The 23,311-nt window shown below is 33.9% G+C and overlaps 1 protein-coding gene across 11 annotated transcripts in view; it reads right to left on the bottom strand.

Annotated features, from left to right (window-relative positions):
* Window positions 1-23,311, bottom strand: part of LOC106880995 (protein kinase C delta type) — a 141,765-nt gene that overhangs the window by 5,587 nt on the left and 112,867 nt on the right. For all 11 annotated transcript variants that reach the window (XM_052966790.2, XM_052966795.2, XM_089351201.1 and 8 more), the window contains 11 exons: window positions 10,527-10,720; window positions 9,399-9,459; window positions 8,729-8,906; window positions 7,133-7,164; window positions 6,090-6,175; window positions 4,026-4,155; window positions 3,122-3,267; window positions 2,503-2,643; window positions 1,468-1,641; window positions 814-905; window positions 490-552 (listed from right to left, as the gene is read on the bottom strand). In XM_052966790.2, the coding sequence (XP_052822750.1) occupies window positions 490-552; window positions 814-905; window positions 1,468-1,641; window positions 2,503-2,643; window positions 3,122-3,267; window positions 4,026-4,155; window positions 6,090-6,175; window positions 7,133-7,164; window positions 8,729-8,906; window positions 9,399-9,459; window positions 10,527-10,720 (1,297 nt within the window). The remainder of the gene's footprint in view (window positions 1-489; window positions 553-813; window positions 906-1,467; window positions 1,642-2,502; window positions 2,644-3,121; window positions 3,268-4,025; window positions 4,156-6,089; window positions 6,176-7,132; window positions 7,165-8,728; window positions 8,907-9,398; window positions 9,460-10,526; window positions 10,721-23,311) is intronic.

The raw sequence follows: 23,311 nt of genomic DNA, 5'->3' as shown, positions 1-23,311 counted from the left end.
TACAGTTTTTTCACAAAGATACTTAACTTTATAAAGACACTAAATGATTAAGTCCACCAGGAGGAGAAAAATATATATAGCACTATGTATATAGGAACATTAAAACTTTATACGGATCTTAACTCCTCAGCCATCACATAAACAAATTTTTACACAATACAAATAATGATTCTTTCTTAGACAAAACCTAAAGAGCATAGCCAATTCAGTTGATCTTAGACGATTACTGATAATTATTTAACTAATTTTTGGTACAGTTTAAATCAAATGTATAAAAACTAAACTAAATAATATAAAACATCTAGTCCTGCTCTTTTTGTTGAAAGAAAAGATAATCTACAATCAATCACTTCAATTTCATTAATTTGCTAGTACTTAACTATTTGAACTTAAGATACAAGTTAAATGCTGTAAAATATTTATGTAAATAATGCCTTGTTTACACAGTGAATATTCTTATTTAAAATGAAAGTCTTTATGTTAACTGACCTGTACACTATACTTCGGGAATGTAGAAACTGTAAACCACAAACAATCTCAGCACCATAAAACCTAGAGCAAAAAAACAAGCATGAGGGACATATAGTCAATATATTATAATATCAAACAAAGAATGAACAGCAAGTCATTATTCACTCTTGTTTAAATAATAGTAATTGATAGAAAGCTGCTTAATATTGGCCTGAACATTATAACAAAGCAACTCAAAGGATATTTATGATATATATATATATATATATATATATATGTTTGTATGCATAAATACAAAGTGGAATTTAATATAATGTAAAATAAGATGATAGGATAACATACATGGCAAGTTGGATACTAAATCTGCCGGCTTTCTGGATATGGAACATCAAATCACCACCATTTAGATATTCCATCACAAAGAAAAGGTGTGACTGAAAGTTTTTGGAAAAAATTATACATTTAGTAGTTTGGTAAATATCTGGACAGTTACTGAAAGCATATGTGTTTAACTTTGATTGATGTACGACTAAAATATTATTAAAATTTTAATGTTGATTAAATGAAGATGAAGGCTAATGATGAATTAAATAATATCAAGCAATAGAAAACAACATACTTTATATTATTATTTGTTTATTAGCTACAAGGGCCTGAACATAACTTGACTTATCGACAGGCGTGTAGTATAAGAACCTTATCCTTTCCATCTGCAGTTTTAAATAATAAACACACACATCTAATATGGTTCTGCTGGACTCATTTGTCATACAAAATGCCTTCATAAGAAAACTAAAAGTTAAAATAAAAACTGTTCATTGAAAACTAAAAGAGAGCTGTTCCTATATTGTTTACTAGAGAGTGATAAATGGGCAATTAAAATTGACAGCTACAAAAGGAAATTGTTAGTTACAAAAGGAGATTTTTATTTTAATATGAACGATTTTATACTTTTTTACAGACTACTAAATACAACATAAAATCAATTTTACTTACCTCTGATTGAAAAGAACAGAATAAATGTGTTAAAAATGGATGTTGTGCACCAAGTGCAAGAACTCTCCGCTCAATCATTGTACATTCAACATCATCATCCTCCAATACTACATCTTTTTTAAGAGCTTTTATAGCATAGTAAGTATGGCATTCTTTTAGTTCTGCCAACATAACCTATGTAAGAAATTATACATTAATTATTTTTTTACAATCCACATTCAAATTATTAAGTATATTATTTAAGATGCAAACAATAAGCATTTATTCTAACAGTGATTTAACACTGCCCTCTTTATATTCTAGAAACTGACTTACTTTACTTTTCATTTTATATAAATTTTACTTCTAGATTACAAAGGACTACTTACACATTTATTGAGGTCTTCCAGAAATAGTTTTACAATTTTGTTTATTTTGTTTTTAACTACATGAAAATTGCTTTCTTTAGATATTTACAAGACAATCATTATTTTGCCTTTTAGATTGTCAATGTTTATTAGCTGTTTTGACTCTTTATGCATCTGAATTTCTAGATTTCAGACACTGATAACAGCTGCATTGCAACCATTTTAACTTTTGTTTCTGCCACTAGTCACTGCTTAAACACCTCTGCCAAACAGAATGAGTAGTCAGCTCATTAACATTATAATCCCTGAAGGATTTTCTTCATTGTCGCTACAGTACCCTTCAACTATCTCTCTTGTACACACATTTCCTCAGTGTTAAATACAACTTGGAAGGTAGAGATAATCCATTATCTGGTTTAACACCATCACCTGGCCCTCAGCTACCTTTTTCAGAATCCACTCTGTTGGAAGACATTGGTCTAAATTCCTCATCTGAGACTAACATCCTCCCTTCCATCCTAATTTTGAAGAATCACACGTTAATAAAATTCTATTTTGTACAGTTTTGTTGATTTCTCATACTATCATCAATCAATATTGCATATAAAAATCTTAGCTATAAAGAGTCAAGTAAAATTAATTTTAAATGATCTTAATCAACATGGTATAATGGGAAAATATAATTTACCTTTCCAAAACTTCCTTTGCCTAATACTTGAATTAAGTTGAATTCTTCCAGTTTATATTTCTTTCCTGAGGACATCATCTCATCCCAACGCATATACTCATCAGAATCAGAGTCCTCACCAGCAGTTTTTGTTGATGATCCCTGCAGAGAAACACAGATTTTGTTATATAAAAAGCTCATTTTTGGATTCTATATATTTAGAAATTACAGAAAACTACACAGCCAGTTCATAATGAAACAAGATGTTTAATCTAAATTATTTTGGAAACAATTAAGTTTAGAAGTTTTGGTTTGAGCTTTTCTAAAACTTCTTGTTTAATGAAACAAGGTTTAGCAACACTAATACATCAGAATTTTTTAATTGATTTAAATTCTTTCTTGAACAATTTTATGATTGAAAAACTTATCCAAATTACTTTGATATTGTTAGACAGTATAGCTTTTTTAAATGTAATACTCAGATGAGTATTACATAGTACTGAGATATGAGTATTTCAAGTGTGAATGCATTAAACAGATTAAATAAAATAATTAAAATGATGTCAATGATTATTAATAATTCTATAAAAGTTTATCTAAATCAAAATTATTCAAGGTAAAATGCCTTATTATACATTACCTCTGGCTTCCCTTTCACAAGAGATGTTTTCTTAGGGGCTCCTGATTTTCGAACATTATGTAAGGCTTCTGCAAGCATCTTCTGATTAATTCCACATAGGTTAGATACATACTGCTTGCATTTTTTGTGAACATTAATTCCACATGCTGTAATTAAAAACCAATATCACATATATGTGTGTATATGTTTGTACACACACAAACACACACACACACACACACACAGTCTTTCATTTGTAGAATTATTTACATATTTTGAAAAGAAATAGAATTTTAAACATCACACATACACACACTGAAATGGATGATGTAAAAAAATCTTTAAACTGGTATACAAACAATAAAAAGCTCAGAGCATTAATCAGATAAAATTTCTAAAGATCCAGTACCTGTTCCTGGCAGTAAGATGAATTAAGATATAGAACAATGAGCTTACTACCTAAATACACAACAAAAACTAGAAAAATTTTTACATGGCCACCTGATCAACTAAGAATAGCAGCCTAATTTTCATCAAATCTCACTCAACAGTCTTAAAGAATAAACTGTAATCCCATATATCTCAAAAAAAAAACAAAAAAAACGGTCATAACAGGAATATATTTGATCATATTAGCCCCAGGGTTGTCCTGTATCTGGGAAGGCTGATACAGTGTCAAAACTCATATCACAGTTCTCAACTGTTTCAATATGCCTTGACATTGGATGAAGGCTTTTGTTCTAATGATAGGCTGCATGTAATAACTTTCATGAAACACAGTATCCTACATGAAAGTCATCATACATAGTTATGTAAGATCTCCACCAAGTGAGGAATATTTTACTCAATGATAATAAGGAGCAAATTTCAAACTGCACAATTACTGTATCATACTTCTTGAAGAATAGTTCATAGCACTACTTACACTGACACTTGAGACCTTGTCGAATGATACCATACAACAAGGTACCACAGTGGTCACAAAATGTAGGAGTCATGTAATTGTTATCTTTGAATTGATGGGGCACATCGATTTTGAATCTTTCTGTGAGCATCTGAAAAATATACAAAATAAAAAATATATTACTAATTGTAATAAAGTTAATCTTCTTGAAAAAAGTAGTTTACTCTGATTTGATAATACTCAATGTTGATTGTATCAGTTTCCAGTTTCTGATATGGTTTAATATTGTTATTTGTTACATCATCAATAAGCATTGATAATTTTGAGATGCATATGCAAATCTTCAAATTCTTGTTGTAAAGAAGTAGAGAATTTTATTTAGTTCTCTGACAGGAGATTTTTTTTTAAAGTTAAGAGAACCAAGAAACTACAAGTTTAGAAACATAAAAGGAGTAACATTGTTACATCCATGGAACTAACTTGACCCAGTCTTATTTTACAGTTACCATTACACTCCCATTTAAAAAATTTATATACCGACATTCCAAAACATTATATTCTCTGTCAGATTTCTTCATACTTTACTCCATACTGATACCCTGTACATTGCTTCTAAGCTATTTTGTGAATCAATCTAAATTACAATTCAAATGTAACACTTTACTTATAATACACTTCTTGGCATGAATGACTATAAAAATATTCATTTTTTTTTATATCAATTGCTATGGTTGAATAATCCTATAATTAGAATATTTTTGTATAAAACAGAAGTTTTAAAAAGACTAAGAATGAATACATCAGCTTGAAAAGTATAGTTTTGATGTGATCTCATCAAAAATATTTAAAATTAATGATTTGATCCGCTGGATGTGTAATGTCAGCGTGCACAAACGACAGAGTGTAAGTGCCCTGAGAGAAATGTTGGATATAAGAAGCATCAGATGTGGCATGCAAGAGAGACGTTTGTGCTGGTATGGTCATGTACTACGGATGGATGAGGAGAGATGTGTGAAGAAGTGCCACTCCCAAACAGTGGAAGGAATCTGAGGTAGAGGTAGACCCAGGAAGACATGGGATGAGGTGGTCAAGCATGACCTTTGAACGTTGGGCCTCACAGAGGCAATGACAAAAGACCGAGACCTCTGGAGATACGCTGTGACTGCGAAGACCTAACAAATAAAGTGAGTTCACAGCTGTATCCTACATCAGTTTCACATAACCAGCCCCAGCCCATTCAAAAGTACGTTGGACCATAGGATGACCTGCTGTGTTTACCTTGGATCATAGGGCAACCTGCTGTGCTTGAGGAGACCTATTGAGTCAAGTACATCAACATCAAAATAAAAATCAAATGGAAATTGTAGTTGTGATACCCGTACCAGTGGCACGTAAAAAGCACCATCTGAACATGGCCGATGCAAGCGCCACCTTGACTGGCTTCCGTGCCAGTGGCATGTAAAAAGCACCAACCAATTGTGGCCACTGCCAGCCTCCTCTGGCCCCTGTGCCGGTGGCACATAAAAAGCACCCACTACATTCACGGAGTGGTTGGCATTAGGAAGGGCATCCAGCTGTAGAAACACTGCCAAATCAGACTGGAGCCTGGTGCAGCTTCCTGGCTTCCCAGACCCCGGTCGAACTGTCCAACCCATGCTAGCATAGGAAACGGACGTTAAACGATGATGATGATGATGTTTAAATAATTAAATTTAAGGTCTATATGATATATTCATAATAATGAATTTTAATGTTATCATTGAGAGTCAAAGCAAAACAACTTCTAAATAATTCTAAATCATTTTGAAGATTCACTGCTCCCATGTTTCGTAAAGTCAAAATCTCAGCCAGTCCACCAATTTGATAGTTTCTACAATGTGCATCAGGAATGAAACAATAACAAAAATGAAATTAAAATTTTGTTGCTAGTTTTATACAACTAATTTGTTTGATGACTATGAGTAATTAGGAAGAGAAGATTCCCAACAATGAAGAAAATTTCCATTATTGTAGCTTACTTCTCTCAAACAGAAATTACTGATTTAATAAATTTGTCATGCTTTATTAAATTTAAAATTATCTTACTTTTGTTTCTCGGCTATTGACAGCACTGCGTGGACAGCGACCCAGAATTTTGTCATGGCATTTCTTATGCACAGCACAGTTACAAACTAAAATAAACACAATAGAAATAACAGTGATTATCTCAAAGTAAACGAGCAATTTGAAATTAAAATTTTAATAACAATAACTAAAAATAATAAAGAATTAAATTAATTCAGTATTTAAAATTTCAGTCTCTTGGCGAACAAATGAAATTATTTGTTCCTTTCATCAATGTTACAAAATTAATTTTTGATTATAAAAAAATGGCTAATACAGAAGGCAGCCTTATGCTGTCATCAAGAAAATCACTAGTTGTAAGTTAAGCATTAGGGTGGCAAAAATTTCTGTAAAGAGTAGGAAGTATTTCAAAAATAAATGGGTAACATTGCAGAATTGAAGAAATGTCTTAAATTGTGTGAAGGTCAAATTACCTTATTATAATTCTACATTAATGAATCACAGCTCAGCAGAGACATAACGTTACTAAAACATCATTGGATAAATACACAGCTTAAATAAACTAGAATGCTAGAGGTAACTATTCTACATATCAAAAGCTGCTATATAGAGTAGAACATTGGAATAGTCCAGAATTAAAGATTTATATTTTTTAAGCAATCAAAACAACCAAATTGAAAAAGTGTGTCAATAATCTAAAGCAAAAATTTATAAATAAAAATTGTCATTATATAAAATAGGTGAACAAATGAAAGGAAAAAAGCACTTAAGACATTTAATTAGAATTGAATTTAATAACAGGTTAATACAGCCCCAAGTGTGTGTGCGCACACACACACACACACATATATATATATATATATATATATATATATATGATTAGTAGGTTTTAATTTTCAGCATGTCATATAGCAGAGCTACCTTAATAGATGTGGGTGAATTATAGCCTAAGCATAGCTATTTTAATAGCACCACCTGGTACATTTCTAGAGTTAATGTCCTATTTATGTATTAATATTCTTATAACTGAACTTAATAAAAAGAATAATAATATTTTAAAATACCTTTGCATTTATATCCTTGCTTTTTCAAACCCCTATAAAAATACAAAAATACATAGTTTCAATAAAAAAAAAATAAAATAATTTAAGTAACAATAAATTATTGAAAGGATTCATTAGACAAATTTAATAAAGATTGCAGTTCTATAGCCAGATGTTAATAGTTTTAAAATTTTAAGGAGGTATGCTTCCAAAATAGTGGTAACCAAAACAAGCAAAAGGTAACACCAAGGGCTATGTGTTTAAGAAAATATCATGTTTAGATCTTACAGCCTGTCTCAAAGACATTATTTTCCCTTTCAATATGAATTTCCTCCATGCTTCTTTGTCAGTGGTGAGCTCATTTCAGGAGAAATAATACCTAAGCTATCAAACACATATTTATAAATGGTTTCAACACTAACTTAATGACACTTGCTATTTAGAATTACAGATATATCCTATATTGACCATGTTCTGGCTGGTTCAGAGAACTATTCAATGGTTCAAGAACTGAATTGGTAGAATAAAATATGGACACTAAAGCTTGGATGTTTGATAAAGAAACCAATACCTAAGAGATTTATATCACATGATCAGTTTTTCAACTATGTTCATTTCTAAAAGTACTCCCAACAAATAATTTCTGAAGTATGTTTACTGTGGCTTTATCAACAACATATTTATTCAAAAGTTGGAAAACTTGATAAGCTCTACAACACAGAAAAGATTTTATTTCAAATATTTATAGTTATTCTATGACATAACATGTAGTAGACATTGTTAAGATAGTAATATTTCATTATATAAACAATAGTTGGAAACTAATACCACTGAAAATATTTCAAAAACATTAGAGGTTCATCTAATCAAAGTCAGAGAATTCAGTGAAGAAATTTGTTTCATTCTGATAAATTTATAAAACCTTCATTAGCTAAAAATACATTGATTTTGACAAAAACCAATTCTGAAATTAGCTGAGGTTGATGTTACTATCCTCCTTTCTTGGATAATATATTGGTGTTGGCACAATCATTTCTACTTAGAAAATGGTTACTTGTATCAAACTTAGAAATCAACATTTTTATGTTTTGTCTTGGTTTATTCCAGTTATTAATTCGAGAAAAATCAAAATTTCACAGTTATTCACTGCTCACAACATAATTTAACTAAATAGCTAGTAGTGATTAAATAGCCATATTGAATTTTTATAATGAACTGATAATTTTGAAAGGCAACTCTGAAATCAGTAAATTGGAATTTATTATGAAATTAAACCCACATTCACTGTAATTTATAATATTAGCAAGATGAGACAACAAGGAAATCTCTGCCTGATTTCTTGACCTGCTAGGAATTAGTAGCCCTCATATTCCACCCTACCATCTTGGGGAAAGGAGTGGATTCATACTGGAAAAGGTAGTCCTAGATTTACAATACTCAAAGAAAGAAAAACAAGCAGGTTACAGCTGGAATGCTTTTGATCACAAGTTTACTAAGTTGGAGATGAACTTGGACTAAATAACACTAATAACAATACTAGGTAATTATGTAGTTTATTAATGAAAAAAGGAAAGATCTGAAAATGAGAGATAATGTAAATGAGATATTATTACCTACCATAGAAATTCACTGCAAAACGAACAATATGTAGGTTGTCTGAAGAATTTGGCTATGAATTCATGTCCATTTACTTCATGTACTTTCTGCTGCTTGATTGCACCACGGCGTCGAGCGATTCCACCAGCACATGGTCCATCTTGACCCCTTGTCAAGCTACTTTGATTTACAGTGACTCCTAGAACACAACCATATACATCAATGATTATTATGGATCCAGAAAATGTTCATTTTAAAGCAACACAGAAAGATATTACACATGAAATAAAAAAAAAATTCTCTTCACTTATTTTATTAACATATCCTAAGACGTTTCAATTCCTTTAACATATTCTGTTTCAATTCCTTTAAAATCATAAATCTAAGGTAGTAATTACATTAACTCTTTTACTGCTGAAAATTCTGGTAAATTAGTCCAGTCTTTGATTTCACAAAAATAATATCAGCCATCGAAATTATATATTTCTAAATTATAATTTAAGCACATTGCTAATATGGTAAAGAATATTAATGAAATGGTTTGGTACAAATGAATAACACGATTGATTACAAGAAATATTTTGTTTAAATCAGTGGATAGTTATATTTTTACTCCATACAAAAATAATAAAATGGATCTTTAGTCTTGCATAATAGCTTTGGGAGAAACAGAAATAAAATGTTGTCTAACCATCTTTTTCAGGAAAGTGCCGAACTTGGAGCTGTAACTGGCCTTGTGGTTCCAATTTAAGCTGAAATATATTTTAAAATATCATTGAGATTAACATGATTTTACGATCTTTTATTAGTTAAATCAATGTTTAATGTTGTTATCATACAATTAAACTATACTGTGTTTATCTATCAAGATATCAAGGTGGAATATCATCATCGTTTAACGTAATAATACACATGTATTATAAATTAATGTAGGTAATTGCCATAAGTTGTAAGTTTGAAGTCAGTTGTAATCAAAGTAGGAAAAAGTTTAGAAAACTAGGAAGATGTTATTACAAAGATTTTCTTAGTTTGAATTGGTGTGTGAGAAATACTGAAGTAAAAATCTTGATTATTATGTCCCTTCTTACTTAGTTATTAGGCATTAATAGGTCAAAGGCTTCACACAACTTTTGTTGAAAAAGCAGGATTGTATTACTATTGCACCATGACAGCATCATGACCACCATTTAAATTACATATATTTATTTATTTCTACTTTATTATCACACATCTATGACTGTTCAATGACAATATTCCATTGGATAAAAATATACATGTGTTTTAAACACCACAATGCAATTGTTTCAGTTTCAACACAATCTCAGATGAAATTACCAAACAAGAACAATACCAAAATATTTTGAGATTCTTGAAATATTTTTTCTATGGGTTTTTAGTTATGTGTGCAGCTTCATATTTTACAAAAAAATTATAAGTCAGAAACTGTGTTTATCAGGTGTTTAGATGTAGAATAGTTATTGAATGGTAAGTAAGAGGCATCAGTGCTGAGTGATAACATGGAGATGATTATTGTTATGAAATAGCCAGATGAGGTCAATCAATATAAATAAGTTTATGATTGTAGTTAGTGAATGGTAAACTAGAAACTATAGTTATTCACAGGTATGTCAGAAATACTAGTACAATAAGTTCTTAAGTTATACACTAATAAACTATTGTAAAAGAATCAGACAGCCAATAGGTTATTTACAAAGTAAAATTACACTATTTTATGAAATAGAATTCAAAATACTGGAAAAAGAATTCTGTAACAAAATACTAATATTAATAAATCAAAGAAAACCAAAGATGTGCTTACCCAAAAAGTTGCTTCTCCACCATTCGTATGACATTTATCAGCTAAGTGTTTAGCTTTGACACTGACATTAGCAAGAAAATGAGAAGGCCGTTCCATGAGGACCATCTCAATAACTCGCCCATCATAAAGATGGGCATCAAAACAGGCATTCCAGTAAGGGTACAATGTTTTCTTCTTTTGAATCAGTTTGTTACCTAAGAATAAATAAATAAAATGACATGATAATTTCAAAATTAGCAGTATGGTAATAAATAGACCAAGAATTTTTATTAACTTTTTCATTATTGCATGCAATTAACTGAAAAAGAAACCCTTGATCTTCAATTTCTGTTTTTCAATCCAACCTATGTTAATATGGGAAGACAGAGCCAAAATATAAAGTGGTTTGATATTATGGTTTATACTGAGACTTGACTCATTTACCATGTGTAATTGTTGTAGACGTCTTATGAAAACTGTGAAAAGTACCATGTAAGTATTGTTAGATAGAGAAATAATGAAAAGACAAAGATAAAACAGGATGAGAGAATTAAAACTTATCAAAAGGCATTAGGATTAGTCAAGGATCAGAAAGGTTAAAGAGTAGGAATTTTGAAGATTGTTCAACTTACTATGTAGAATTTGAAACATAATATGAAATTGACAAATGATTTGCATTTTTGAATATATCTGTGATTGGAATATTTGAGGTTATAACTGTAGTAGAAGTGAAAGGAAAAATTGTCAAATACAGAAACAGAAATTTTTTTCAAACATCGTTTCCTTTGTTCTTACAGCTTCTGAGAATGTTCACTACTGTAGGGGAAAATCCCAGAACATTTCCAATTATTAATGGATCTATCCGAAACAACACTTCAGGAAAAGGAACAATTTATATTATAAATGTAATTTTTATACTGTTTTTCCAACAACAAGTGTTTAGGATAAAGAACTGTTCTAGTTTGCAAATAACCTATTGATCTGCAATACCAACTTCAGGAAGCTAATAACCTACCAATCAGGTGGCTCTGCTAGCCAGATTGATTACACCAGGCAATAGGATGCCTGGTTGCTCACCCTCTCTGGTGAAGAATGTATCCCCTAGCATAGACTAGTCATTAGTGATTTTAGAATCCAGGCCAGAAGGATGCCAAGAAGCAGACTAATCTGAAAAAGAAGGATTTGGAAGCTTAAGAACCTTTCATGTGCTCAAAGATTTAGGGCCATCCTAAGTGAGAAATTTGATAAGAGGGAGGAGAAGCTACAAACTTGTGACATAGAGGGCAACTGGGAATTCCTGAGGGATAGCTTGCTGAGTGCCACAGACCAAATCTGTGGGTGGTGTGAAGTCCCAACTAGACCTAGGGTAACATGGTGGTGGAATGATGTGGTGGACAGGGCCATTACAGCAAAGAAACAGGCCTGGAAGGACTGGAGAGTGGGAGTAGCAGGGAACTGTATCTGATAGCCAGATGGGAAGCTAGGAGACAGGTATATCTAGCCAAGGAAGAAGAAGAAAACAAGTTTGCCTATGTTCAGTGACGTGAGGACCAAAGAACTGAAGTGTTTCAGATCGCAAGACAGTGTAAGAGAAAATCGTTATGTCATAGGAGAGAAATGTGTCTGCATGGATGACAGTGCACTTGCATTTATTAATTCTGCAAAGAAAGAGGCTTGAAAATGCCATTCTGAAAGACTGCTGAATGTGGAGAATGAATGGGCGGGGGAGAGTCTGCCAAATGTTGACCCAATTGAGGTACTAGCTACCCAAATCGACATTACGTTGGTAGATAAAGCAATTAAGGATATGAAGACAGGAAAAGCCTACAATCCATCAGGAATCACAGCTGAGATGCCTAAAATATGTCACCCGTATTGTAAATCAAGTGGTTCATGTAACAGTACCATAGTCAACTGCTACTAAGATATAGGTGATGCCTTTGATGGAAATAATCACAGAGGTATCAAATTGTTGGATCAGGTGATGAAAGTTACGGAGAGAGTCAAAGCCCAACTAATTAGAGAGGGAGGTAGCAGTTTAGTTTTGTGCCAGGGAGAAACACCACTGATGCTATATTTCTGGTAAGACAGCTGCAGGAGAAATACACAGCCCAAAATAAACCTCTGTACTTGGAGAAAGCTTTTGACAGGGTCCCCCAATCCCTTATCTGGTGGTTAATGTGGAAAGTAGGGATAGACAAGTGGTTGTTGAGAGCTGTACAAGCAATGTACAGGGATGCTACCAGTAAGGTGAGGGTTGGCAATGAGTACAGAAAAGGATTCAGGCTACAAGTAGGGATTTATCAAGGATCGGTGCTCAGCTTCCTCTTGTTCATCATAGTTCTCCAGGCAATAACTGAAGAATTTAAGACAGGCTGCCCCTGGGAGCTCCTCTATGCTGATGACTTTGCTCTTATAGTTGAATCACAACCAGAACTAGAGAAGAAGTTCCAGGTATGGAAGCAAGGTCTAGAATTTAGGGCCTTAGATTTAACCTAGCAAAAACCAAAGTCTTAGTAAAGGCAGACAAATCACAAATCTCTTCAGGTAGATGGTCCTGCTCGATCTGTAGAAAAGGTTTAAGTAGAAACTCCATAAGATACACCTGGTGTAAGCATTGGACACATAAAAGGTGCAGCAATATCAGAGGAAGGTTAACAGGGAAATAACTTTTATATGTAGAAGATGCACAGGTACAATAAATGCTGAAAATGTGCAGAAAATAGACTTTATCAACTGCCAGTGGGGCAAGCTAGAGTTAGTAGATAGCTTCCGTTATCTAGGTGACCAAGTTAGTAGCGGAGGTAGTTGTGAGAATAAGATTAGGTTGGGCAAAATTCAGAGAGCTCCTACCTCTGTTGGAAACAAAGGGCCTCTCTCTCAGAGTGAAAAGCAGATTGTATGATACCTGTACCAAACAGCCATACTACATAGCAGTGAAACATGGGCTGTGACAGCCAAGGACATAAGAAATGAAGCCAGTATGCTTTGCTGGATGTGCAATGTCAGTATCTATGTTCAACAAAGTGAAAGCATCTTGAGAGAAAAGTTAGGCATAAGAGGCATCAGATGTGGTGAGCAAGAGAGACGACTGTACTGGTATGGTCATGTGATGCGTATGGATGAGGACAGCTGTATAAAGAAGTGCCAATCTCTAACAGTGGAGGAAACCTGTGGTAGAGGTAGACCCTGGAAGACATGAGACAAAGTGGTGAAGCATGATCTTCAAACTTTGAGCCTCACAGAGGCAATGACTAGTGAGCGAGACCTTTGGTGATATGCTGTACTTGAGAAGACCTGTCAAGCTAAGTGAAATCATAGTCATGGCTGATGTTGGTGTCACATAACTGGTGCCCATGCCAGTGGCATTTAAAGAGCACCATCCAAGCATTGGACCTCATGAAGGCAAAATGGTTGAGTTCCTTTCAAGCATTGGGCCTCATGGATGCAAAGTGGCAGAGTTGCTTTCAAGTGTTGGGCCTCATGGAGGCAAAGTGGCTGAGTTCCTTTTGGGTGTTGGGCCTCACGGAGGCAATGACCAAGACCTTTGGCATTATATCGTACTTGAGAAGAAGACCCATTAAACCAAGCAAAATCACAGCCATAGCAGATACCGGTGTCATGCAAATGGCACCTGTGCTGATGGCATGTAAAAGCACCCATTATAGTCTTGGAATGGTTGGTGTGAGAAAGGGCATCCAGCCATAGAAAACCATACCAAATCAGACTGGAACCTGGAGCAGCCTTCCAGCTTACCAGCCCTGGTCAAACCGCCCAACCCATGCTAGCTTGGACAACAGACATTAAATGATGATGATGGTGATCTTGATTCTATTAAAAATCTCCTTTTCCTTTTTTTTTTTATACCTTAGAATAAAGTAATTTTTTAGAGCTACATGATATAAGTATATCCCAATGCACTGCATCTTGAGAAAGTGTCTTCTGCTATGACTCTAGATCAACAAATGGCTTCTGAGTAAATTTGGAAGATGGAAACTGTATGAAAACTACAAAAGATGATGTTTGACGTCATTTCCAGTCAATAAATAGTCTGTAAGCCCTGTGTTTTTGATGACAAATGAAATGAAAAAAAAAACCCCTCTTATTTGAAAAACAAGAGTTGTTAACAGGAAGGGCATCAGGCAGTAAAACAATGCCCCTTTTGTAAGCATTCCTCTAATTATACTAGCATGGAAAAATGGACATAAAATGAAGAAATGAATGATTATCTATTTCTATATGAAAATGTGTATTTTTCATGTAACATGTTTAACACAAAAATACATATCTCAAGAGCAATGCTATGACCATTATTAGATATTCTTTACGTAATCAACATTAAGCCTTTAGTATTTAAACCAGCCATATCATGCCCAAATATCATTCCTGTTTTAAATTCAAACTGGCCAAATCTGGTTTCTCACATCTGCCCTACAATGTCATTCCAAAAATATATGATCACATCATTAAAATCTCAAAGCTACGAAATAATATATAATTAATTCAAAACAAAGAGAATAAATAAACATTACATTTGACAGAATAATCTAAGTGTGAAAGGATTACAGTAAGCCAACATTCAGGTGGGCTGTTTTTTCCTAACTCTATGCAACATGAGCTGACAAGGGATCTTGATAGAATCACTCAACATTCTCAAGGAAGTAGCCAAATATTCAACAAATTTGTTACTGACATAAACAGGTAACTGTATACTAAATTTTAGAGTAGTATAGTAAATAATAAAGTAGTATGTCTTTGGCTAGAAATGTTGGTAAAATGCTTAGCTCTATAACCTATATAGTATAGCTATATAGTAGAGTATCAGCAAAACAGTAGCAATCATTTGTAATGCACACAGAAAATAGAAGCTAGAATTTCATAAACTGGATTTGCTTACTAAAAATTTCAATGAGAGAATTAAAAGCACAACATTAACAAGCAGAAAAAAACAAACAGTAATACCACTTATTTTTATTTATGTAATAGTTGCTGAAGTGACTCCATTTGTAAGTGTTCAAAAAGAAGCACTTATATAACCAATTATTTTGAAACAATACTTAATCTTCACCCTAATTCCATATTCTATTTTACATCCTAATTCTGCTACATTTTTACATCCTGATTCCACATTCTGTTATTGCTGATAAACAAAAAATATATAAGATAACCATCTGAGAAAAAATAAATTTACCTTGAAAGGAGTATCATTCAGTAGCAGTGAATCAATATGAAGTTAAAAACTGGTTAAATTTACCTTTTGTATAGATGTTTAGTAATTGAATAAGCATGTCCTGCAGTTATTACATTAATTTTTGTGACAAATTGCAAAATGGATTGTGATGACAATTAAACTATAGAGAAAATTAAACTTATCTATAGTCAGATCATGAATCAGTAGTTAGAGACAGGAAACATTATCTTAAAAATAATAATGGACAAAGCTCAAGATGAATAGGATAGGGTGGAAATTCTTAATATGTAAGAATGAGAAGAGGAAGTAAACATTCATAAATAAAAGAAAAATAAAGACATTAGTAAGGTCAGATAGGTAAGACGTAATGTAATTTCTAGTGTATGAGAAATCATATGATAAAAGTCCTTAGCTTTAGTTCTAGAGTGACTCAAGCTAGAAGAATTCTCAAAAAAAAAAACATACAAATAACACATCCACTTTCATGAAAAATTCATAAACAGCAAAACTGGCCCAAGAAACATATCACTTAAAAGTAATGTTTTTTTTCACATATAGAATTCTATACGTATTTTATTGGTATTTCCAAATACTCATGCATACCTATATATATATAAGTTTGTATTATACAATAATTATTAGATTTAATTCAATGAATTTAAATGCCATAGTCTTGCCTTGACTAACTGTTGGCCTTACTATTTAAAGATTTATATAGATATGTCTATCTACACATAAATATAAATATATACATATATATATATATATATATATATATATATATATATATATATATATATATATATATATATATATATATATATCCATCATTGATGAGGCCACCATGGACTCTATATCCACTAAGGACATAGTTTCAACAAAGAAACATGTGGGCCTCACGTAGGGTAATTTCAAGGCCAGATTCAATAATCACACTTTGAGTTTCAGGCACTGGGACAAAAGGAAAACGACCAAATTATTCAGTCATATATGGTCTCTAAAAGATAAAGGTGTCAGTTCCAACATCCATTGGAAGATCTTAGCCAAGTGTAAACCTTAACCAGCAGATTTCATAGGAGCATGTTTTGAGCATGTATAGGTGACAATGTTCTCAAAATGCTGCCATGCGGTCTCAATTTGAGTGATGGCCCAATTGATGAAGGACAGATCCTTTCTGACTGCGCCCCAGTTCACTTTGTGGAAGTTTATGTTGTCAAATGGAGTGGGATTGGCTGGCTTGGTTTTGATATGCCAGAAATTAAAGTTACAGAGTATCATGTTGTGGTCTGAGAGGAGAGTTTTCTCAACTGAAATACTGTTAACAGAGCTAGAGTGGTTGGTTAATATTAGATCCAAGATCTTCTGTCTTGTTGGTTCGAGCACTAGCTGAGTCAGGAAAAATTTATCCATTAAATTAAAGAGTAATTCTGCTGCTGCTTTGTCTGGTATAGAGCATTTGCCTAACTTCAGAGTATTTGTGGGCCAGTTTATATAGTATGTTTCCAGAGTTGTATTTTTGAAGGAAGGACTTGATTTTGTTGAGGCATTCTTCAAAGCACTTTAGAGGTGCTTGGTGAGGCCTGTAAAGACCAACAATGATTATATTGTTGGCCTTGTTGAATAGTGATATAGATTCACAATAGCCATTGGAAAATATGTCCTTGGCATCAACTGAAAAGGAGTCATGGAGAAAGATGGCTGTTCCCCCTTTATTTTGGTCTGTGCAATCTGCACGGATGATGGTGAAATCTTTTAGTTTCACCTCGGCATACATATGAGTGTTGTTTAAGTGAGTTTCAGTAAGGATAAAGAAAGGGAAGCAATGTGCCATTTCGGCCAGCCAACTCTCTATGTATGGGATCTTCCATTTTTGGGCAGCAAGTGATGGGTTGATGCCACGTACATTTAACAGTAATGTCAAGGCAAGGGTAGTTTGATGTTGGTATTGTTCTAAGAGCTCAATGTTATGTGTTATGTTGTTCAGAGGCAACAGTGAGGGTAGTTTTTGTATGGAGCTGTGTGTGTGTGATTTTCTAGTTGGTGGTGAGTGTGTGTTCCTCATGTTTTGCATAAATGATTGCTGATAGCTCACTGGATCTCCTGGCTTAGGTTGGCCTTCATATTTTCTAGATAAGTTAGTAAAAATAGTTGCCTCTTTGGTTTTCCACTTGGTCAGATGATACATTGTTCATGTTTATGCTATTTGGTGTTATGGCTTTTCCATAGTTCTGTCTTCATTGTTTGATTGTAGGAGGTGAAGTGTAGCTGGATTTTGTTTTGTTGTTGCAGGTCTCCTCTGTTGTTGTTTATATTTATTTTACTATCATTTTAGGCCCTTCAGATGGTGGTGGTTGCATTCTGGGTTCAAGCACATCCTTAGTGACACAGAATTTTGGCACAGTTTCGGATGGAAGAAGGTGTCTCCAATACCTTTTGTGCACCCATACTAAGGGTCAGGGCCATGGACTCTGTATTTAGGATAGTATTTGGGGTGAAGGTGAGAGCAGTTTTTCCTCGTTATACCATATGGTAACAAGTCTACGGCATAAGGTAGAATGGTAAAAAGCACAGCGTCCCTTGTTGTTGGTGTTGCTGAGGCCAAATCTACAGTTCCCATGAGAATGGTAATGACAGGAATTTTGACATGGGCATAGTAGAGGCTAGAGTGGATGACATTTGCCCAAGGTTCCACACAGTGGGGCTGAACCCAGATCTATGTGGTTGGGAAGCAAACTTCTTACTACACAGCCACACCCATCTTAGAAATTAAATTAATATTGACGTTACAGCATTACACTTTTTCTTGAACTGTTTAATTAGGATGCATTGAAATTAAATCTAAATACTAGTCTTTATGAACCATTCAGCTGACCTTAACTTACTTTAAAAGTCCCGAGATTTCATTAGCAATGGATTTCATAAATGAAAATACATCCAGAGTGAACAGAATCAGTAGCTGCATTTATGTACACAAGTTAAGACATGAGCTGACAGAACACCGTAGCTGCCGTTGATGATGATGTTGTTTAATAACCATAGTGACCCATCATACATAAAAGCAAAATGTCTTAGTGGACAGGATACTGAACTACACTTCATTGATTTTATATTCAAATCTATTGAAAGCCTTTCCTTGCATATTTGGGATATCACATTTTATTCTGTCTTAGTTGAATACCAGACTATCTGGGAATATTACCTACAATACAGATGTTCTGGCCAGGTATGACTTGATATCAATGTAACATCATATAACTTGAGTAGAGATTTAAAAAAAAAAATTTATAGTAGTCTATCTGGCTAACCTTTTAATCTCAGCTTTATTGTTGTTGGCATTCATCACATGACTGAGCATATCTATAATCAAAGACATTCTAGTCATGAACATAATCTTTTGTATATCTAGGACATTGCTCAATGTTTTCTTCTGTCACCAAGGTGTAATAGGAGACTGATTTAGCTATTATTTTTAGCAGGTTAAGCAACCACAATGAGGCTACCTCATTGGATCAGTGTCATTTTAATCCTTTAGCATTCAGATTTCTTTGTCAAATGTATTATTTATTCACACTGTTTTGAATTAACTATGCATTATCTTGTAGCTTTGAAATTTCAATGGCATGTTTGTATATTTTGAGAATGACATTGTTGGGCAGGTGTGAGAGGTCGGATCTGGTCAGTTTTAACATAAAACAGTTAGAATATTGGGTTGGATATCGCCAGATTAAAAGCTAAAGGGCTAAAAGGTACATTTGTCATTTCTCTATCTTTCTCTCTCTGGATCATTCTCCATTTCTCTTTGTCTTTCATTTTCTTTCTCCCCTTTCACAGATTATTAATTCACCATGTCACTTCTTCAATGTAAACTCTGTCACTTTGTTCCACTTTGGTAGCAAGTATAACGATACAGTACAATCAAAAAGTTTCAGTCATAATGTACTAGAGGGGAAAATCTTCAGTAGTTTTACATTTCTATTTACAATTCAAATATATGAATGACTTACATCAACTACCTCTGACTAAAATTTAAGTATGGGGCAGATGTGGATGAGCAGTTAAGAAGTTTGCTTCTCAACCATATGGTTTCAGGTTCAATCCCATAGCACAGCACCTTGAGCAATTATCTATAATAGTCCTGGGATGACCAGATAGATACTGCGTGTGTCCCCTTGTCTTGACATTGCATGACTGTTGTAAATGAATGTCATTTAATCCTGATATTCTACAAAAACCTTGCTTGGAAAGATAAAGGTTTGGTGACAAGAAGAGCAACTGGCTGCAGTAAATCTGCCTCAATACACTTCATTTGACCCATGCAAGCATGGAAAACTGGACAGCAGAAGACGATGATGACAAACCATACAAAGATAGGCAGACAGGAGATATAACTGGTTGTGAGAGTCAATGAAATTGTTTAATAGTCTTTCTGTCAAACTTTTGTATCAAGAGATAGATCGAGAGGAAGAGAAAGAAGTAAAAAGGGAATGAGCTTAATGTAAAAGTTTGCACTTGGATAAATGTGAAAGTTTTTTTTGTAGAAGTGAGTGATTGTAAGTGTCTGACCAACTAATGTCTGACTAACTAGCAAATATGCAAGGATATATGAATGGATAAATGAGGGAATGACCCATTTTGAATGTTTATATTACAAATAACATCCATAAATTAGAGAAGTTTCAGCTGTGGAAATAAGGTCTAGAACTGAAGGGTGTTAGAGTCAACCTAGCAAAAACCAAAGTCTTACTAAATAGGAAAGCAGACAAATCACAAATCTCTTCAGGTAGATGGCCCTGCTTAATCTGTAGAAAAGGCATAGGTAGAAACTCCATAAGATGTACCTGGTGTAAGCTATGGATAAATAAGAGGTGCAGCAATATCAAAGGAAGGTTAACTGGGAAGATAACCTTTGTGTGTGGCAGATGCACAGGTGCAATAAACACTGAAGATGAACAGAAAATAGATTCCATCACAGGGGGAAATCTTGAAGTGGTTGATAGCTTCCATTACCTAAGTGACCAAGTCAGTAGCGGGAGCAGATGCTCTGAGAACATAGCAGCTAAAATAAGAATAGGCTGGACAAAGTTCAAAGAGCTCCTACTTCAGCTGGCAACAAAGGGTCTCTTGCTCAGAGTGAAAGGTAGACTGTATGATGCCTGTGTGTGAACAGCCACACTACACGGCAGTGAAAAATGAGCTGTGACTGCTGAGGACATGCATAGGCTAGAAAGAAATGAAGCCAGTATACTCCACTGGATGTGTAATGTCAGTGTGCATACACAACAAGAGTGTAATCACCCTAAGAGGAAGGTTAGACAAAAGAAGCATCAGATGTGGTGTGCAAGAGAGACGACTGTGCTGGTATGGTCACATGTTGCATATGGATTAAGACAGCTGTATGAAGAAGTGTCACATCATAACTGTAGAGGGAACCTGTGGAAGAGGTAGACCCAGAAAGACATGGGATGAGGTGGTGAAGCACTACTTTTAAACGTTGGGTCTCATAGAAATAATGACAAGCGACTGGGACATATGCTGTGCTTGGACCCAGCAAACCAAGTAAGATTGTAGCCATGGCTGATGCTAGTGTCGCATAACTGGCCCATTTAAAAGGACCTTTCAATCGTTGAGCAATATGCCATGCTTGTGAAGACCTGTTGGACCAAGTGAAATCATAGTCGTGACCGATGCCAGTATCGCCTGACTGACACCCGTGCCAGTGGAATATAAAAAGCACCATTCAAGCATGGTCTATGCCAGTGCCGCCTGACTAGTTCCCATGCTAGTGGCACACAAAAAGCACCTACTATACTCTGAGTGGTTAGCATTAGGAAGGGCATCCAGCTGTAGAAACCTTGTCAAATCAGTTTGGAGACTGGTGCAGCCTCTCGGCTTGTAAGTCCTCTGTCAAACCATCCAACCCATGCCAGTTCTCAGTCAAACTGTCCAACCCATCCCAGCATGGAATGTGGACATTAAATGACAATGACGATGATGTATATACACATTTGAAAAGCATGTTATGATTTTTGTCAGAGAAAATTTTTACATCGACATGTTGAGTTAGAAACAATATATATCAGACCAAAGTGAACATTGCTACAGTAGTAACTCCTGAGAATGACAGACATGTTTCACCCTACAAGGGCTTGACAATGAAATGCATCTGTTTGTTATTTGCTAAGATGAAATTCTGCTTAAATATCTAGGAAACGGTGAATAATACGTTGACTGGTACTTCAGAAAAACTGCCAGGCCTTAAAAACTTTAAACGCAAGTAAAACACCAATAAATTAAAATTATCATTTGTGTATCTTACTAAATCTATATGTGTATGTGAATGGAAGGTGGACGTTAAATGATGATGGTTATATATAAATAAAGAGAGAGAGAGAGAGAGAGAGAGAGAGAGAGAGAGAGAGAGAGAGTTTACTTCATATTAAGGTAAGATCAAACTCCATCTGGTGAAAGAAAAATATTGGTTAATATACACAGTTTATAGGTTTGAGCTATCTTCATACACTGAAGATTATTTAGGCAGGTAAGCCTGCAGATTAATTGAAGACACTAGACAGCTTTTTAAAACCTACTAAGATAATCTTCAATATATGAAATTATTAGTAGCATATACCAATAAACTACGTCTATTAAAACAATATATCTACATATCTATCTATATTTATACATATATACATACATACATACATATATACATATATATATATATATATATATATATATATATATATATATATATATCATTAGCACTATTTTAACATCTACTTTCCCCTTTTCCTTGCTTGCATGGGTCAGATTTTCTATGGCTGGACACTTTTGCTGTCACTAACCCTTGCCTCTTTCCAAGCAAGGTAATATTTCCCCATAGCCAGATATATTCTTGCAAAATATTGGAAATGAATGTATGACATCATGCAATGTCAAGACAAGGAGACACAAACATATACACACATATATACAAACACACACACACATATATATGTGACTGACTTTTTTCAGTTTTTGTCTACCAAATAGAGTCACAAAGCTTTGGTTGGCCCAAGGCTATAGTAGATGACACTTGCCCAAGGTGCCATGCAGTGGAACTGAACCCAGACTCATGCTGTTTGGAAGCAAACTTCTTACTACTCAGCCACACTGTTGAAAGACATGGGGAAAAATCTCTTCATAAACTTGTTGCATTAAAAATACAACACATATTGGAGCAAGGTGAGTAGTAACACATGAATATGAGAGATATACATTTTGTCCTACTGGGAACTTGTCAGTATCATGTGCCTATTTGTCAGTTGCTAAGACAAAATTCATGCTTCAATATATAAGGAAATAGCAAATAGTACATTCACAGGTATTGTGAATAGTACATTCACGGGTCTGATGTTCTTGTAAGTCATTGCTGTAATGATGTTTGCTTCACTCCAATATAAATTGTGTTTTTTACATAACATGTCTAAGAAGAGGTTTACTTTCAGACAAAACCCACAGTAATGTGACTTTCAAAAGTGTACGTACATTTAATATGATAGACAGATGGCAATTTTAATCTAATGTTGTTTCAATAACAAACACTGAGTTTGGCAAGCCTTGTGCAATGTCAGCG

This window comes from Octopus bimaculoides, chromosome 1 (genome assembly GCF_046866305.1).
Source record: "Octopus bimaculoides isolate indiv1 chromosome 1, ASM4686630v1, whole genome shotgun sequence".
Taxonomy (NCBI): domain Eukaryota; kingdom Metazoa; phylum Mollusca; class Cephalopoda; order Octopoda; family Octopodidae; genus Octopus; species Octopus bimaculoides.
This window is presented reverse-complemented; position numbering and strand designations above follow the sequence as displayed.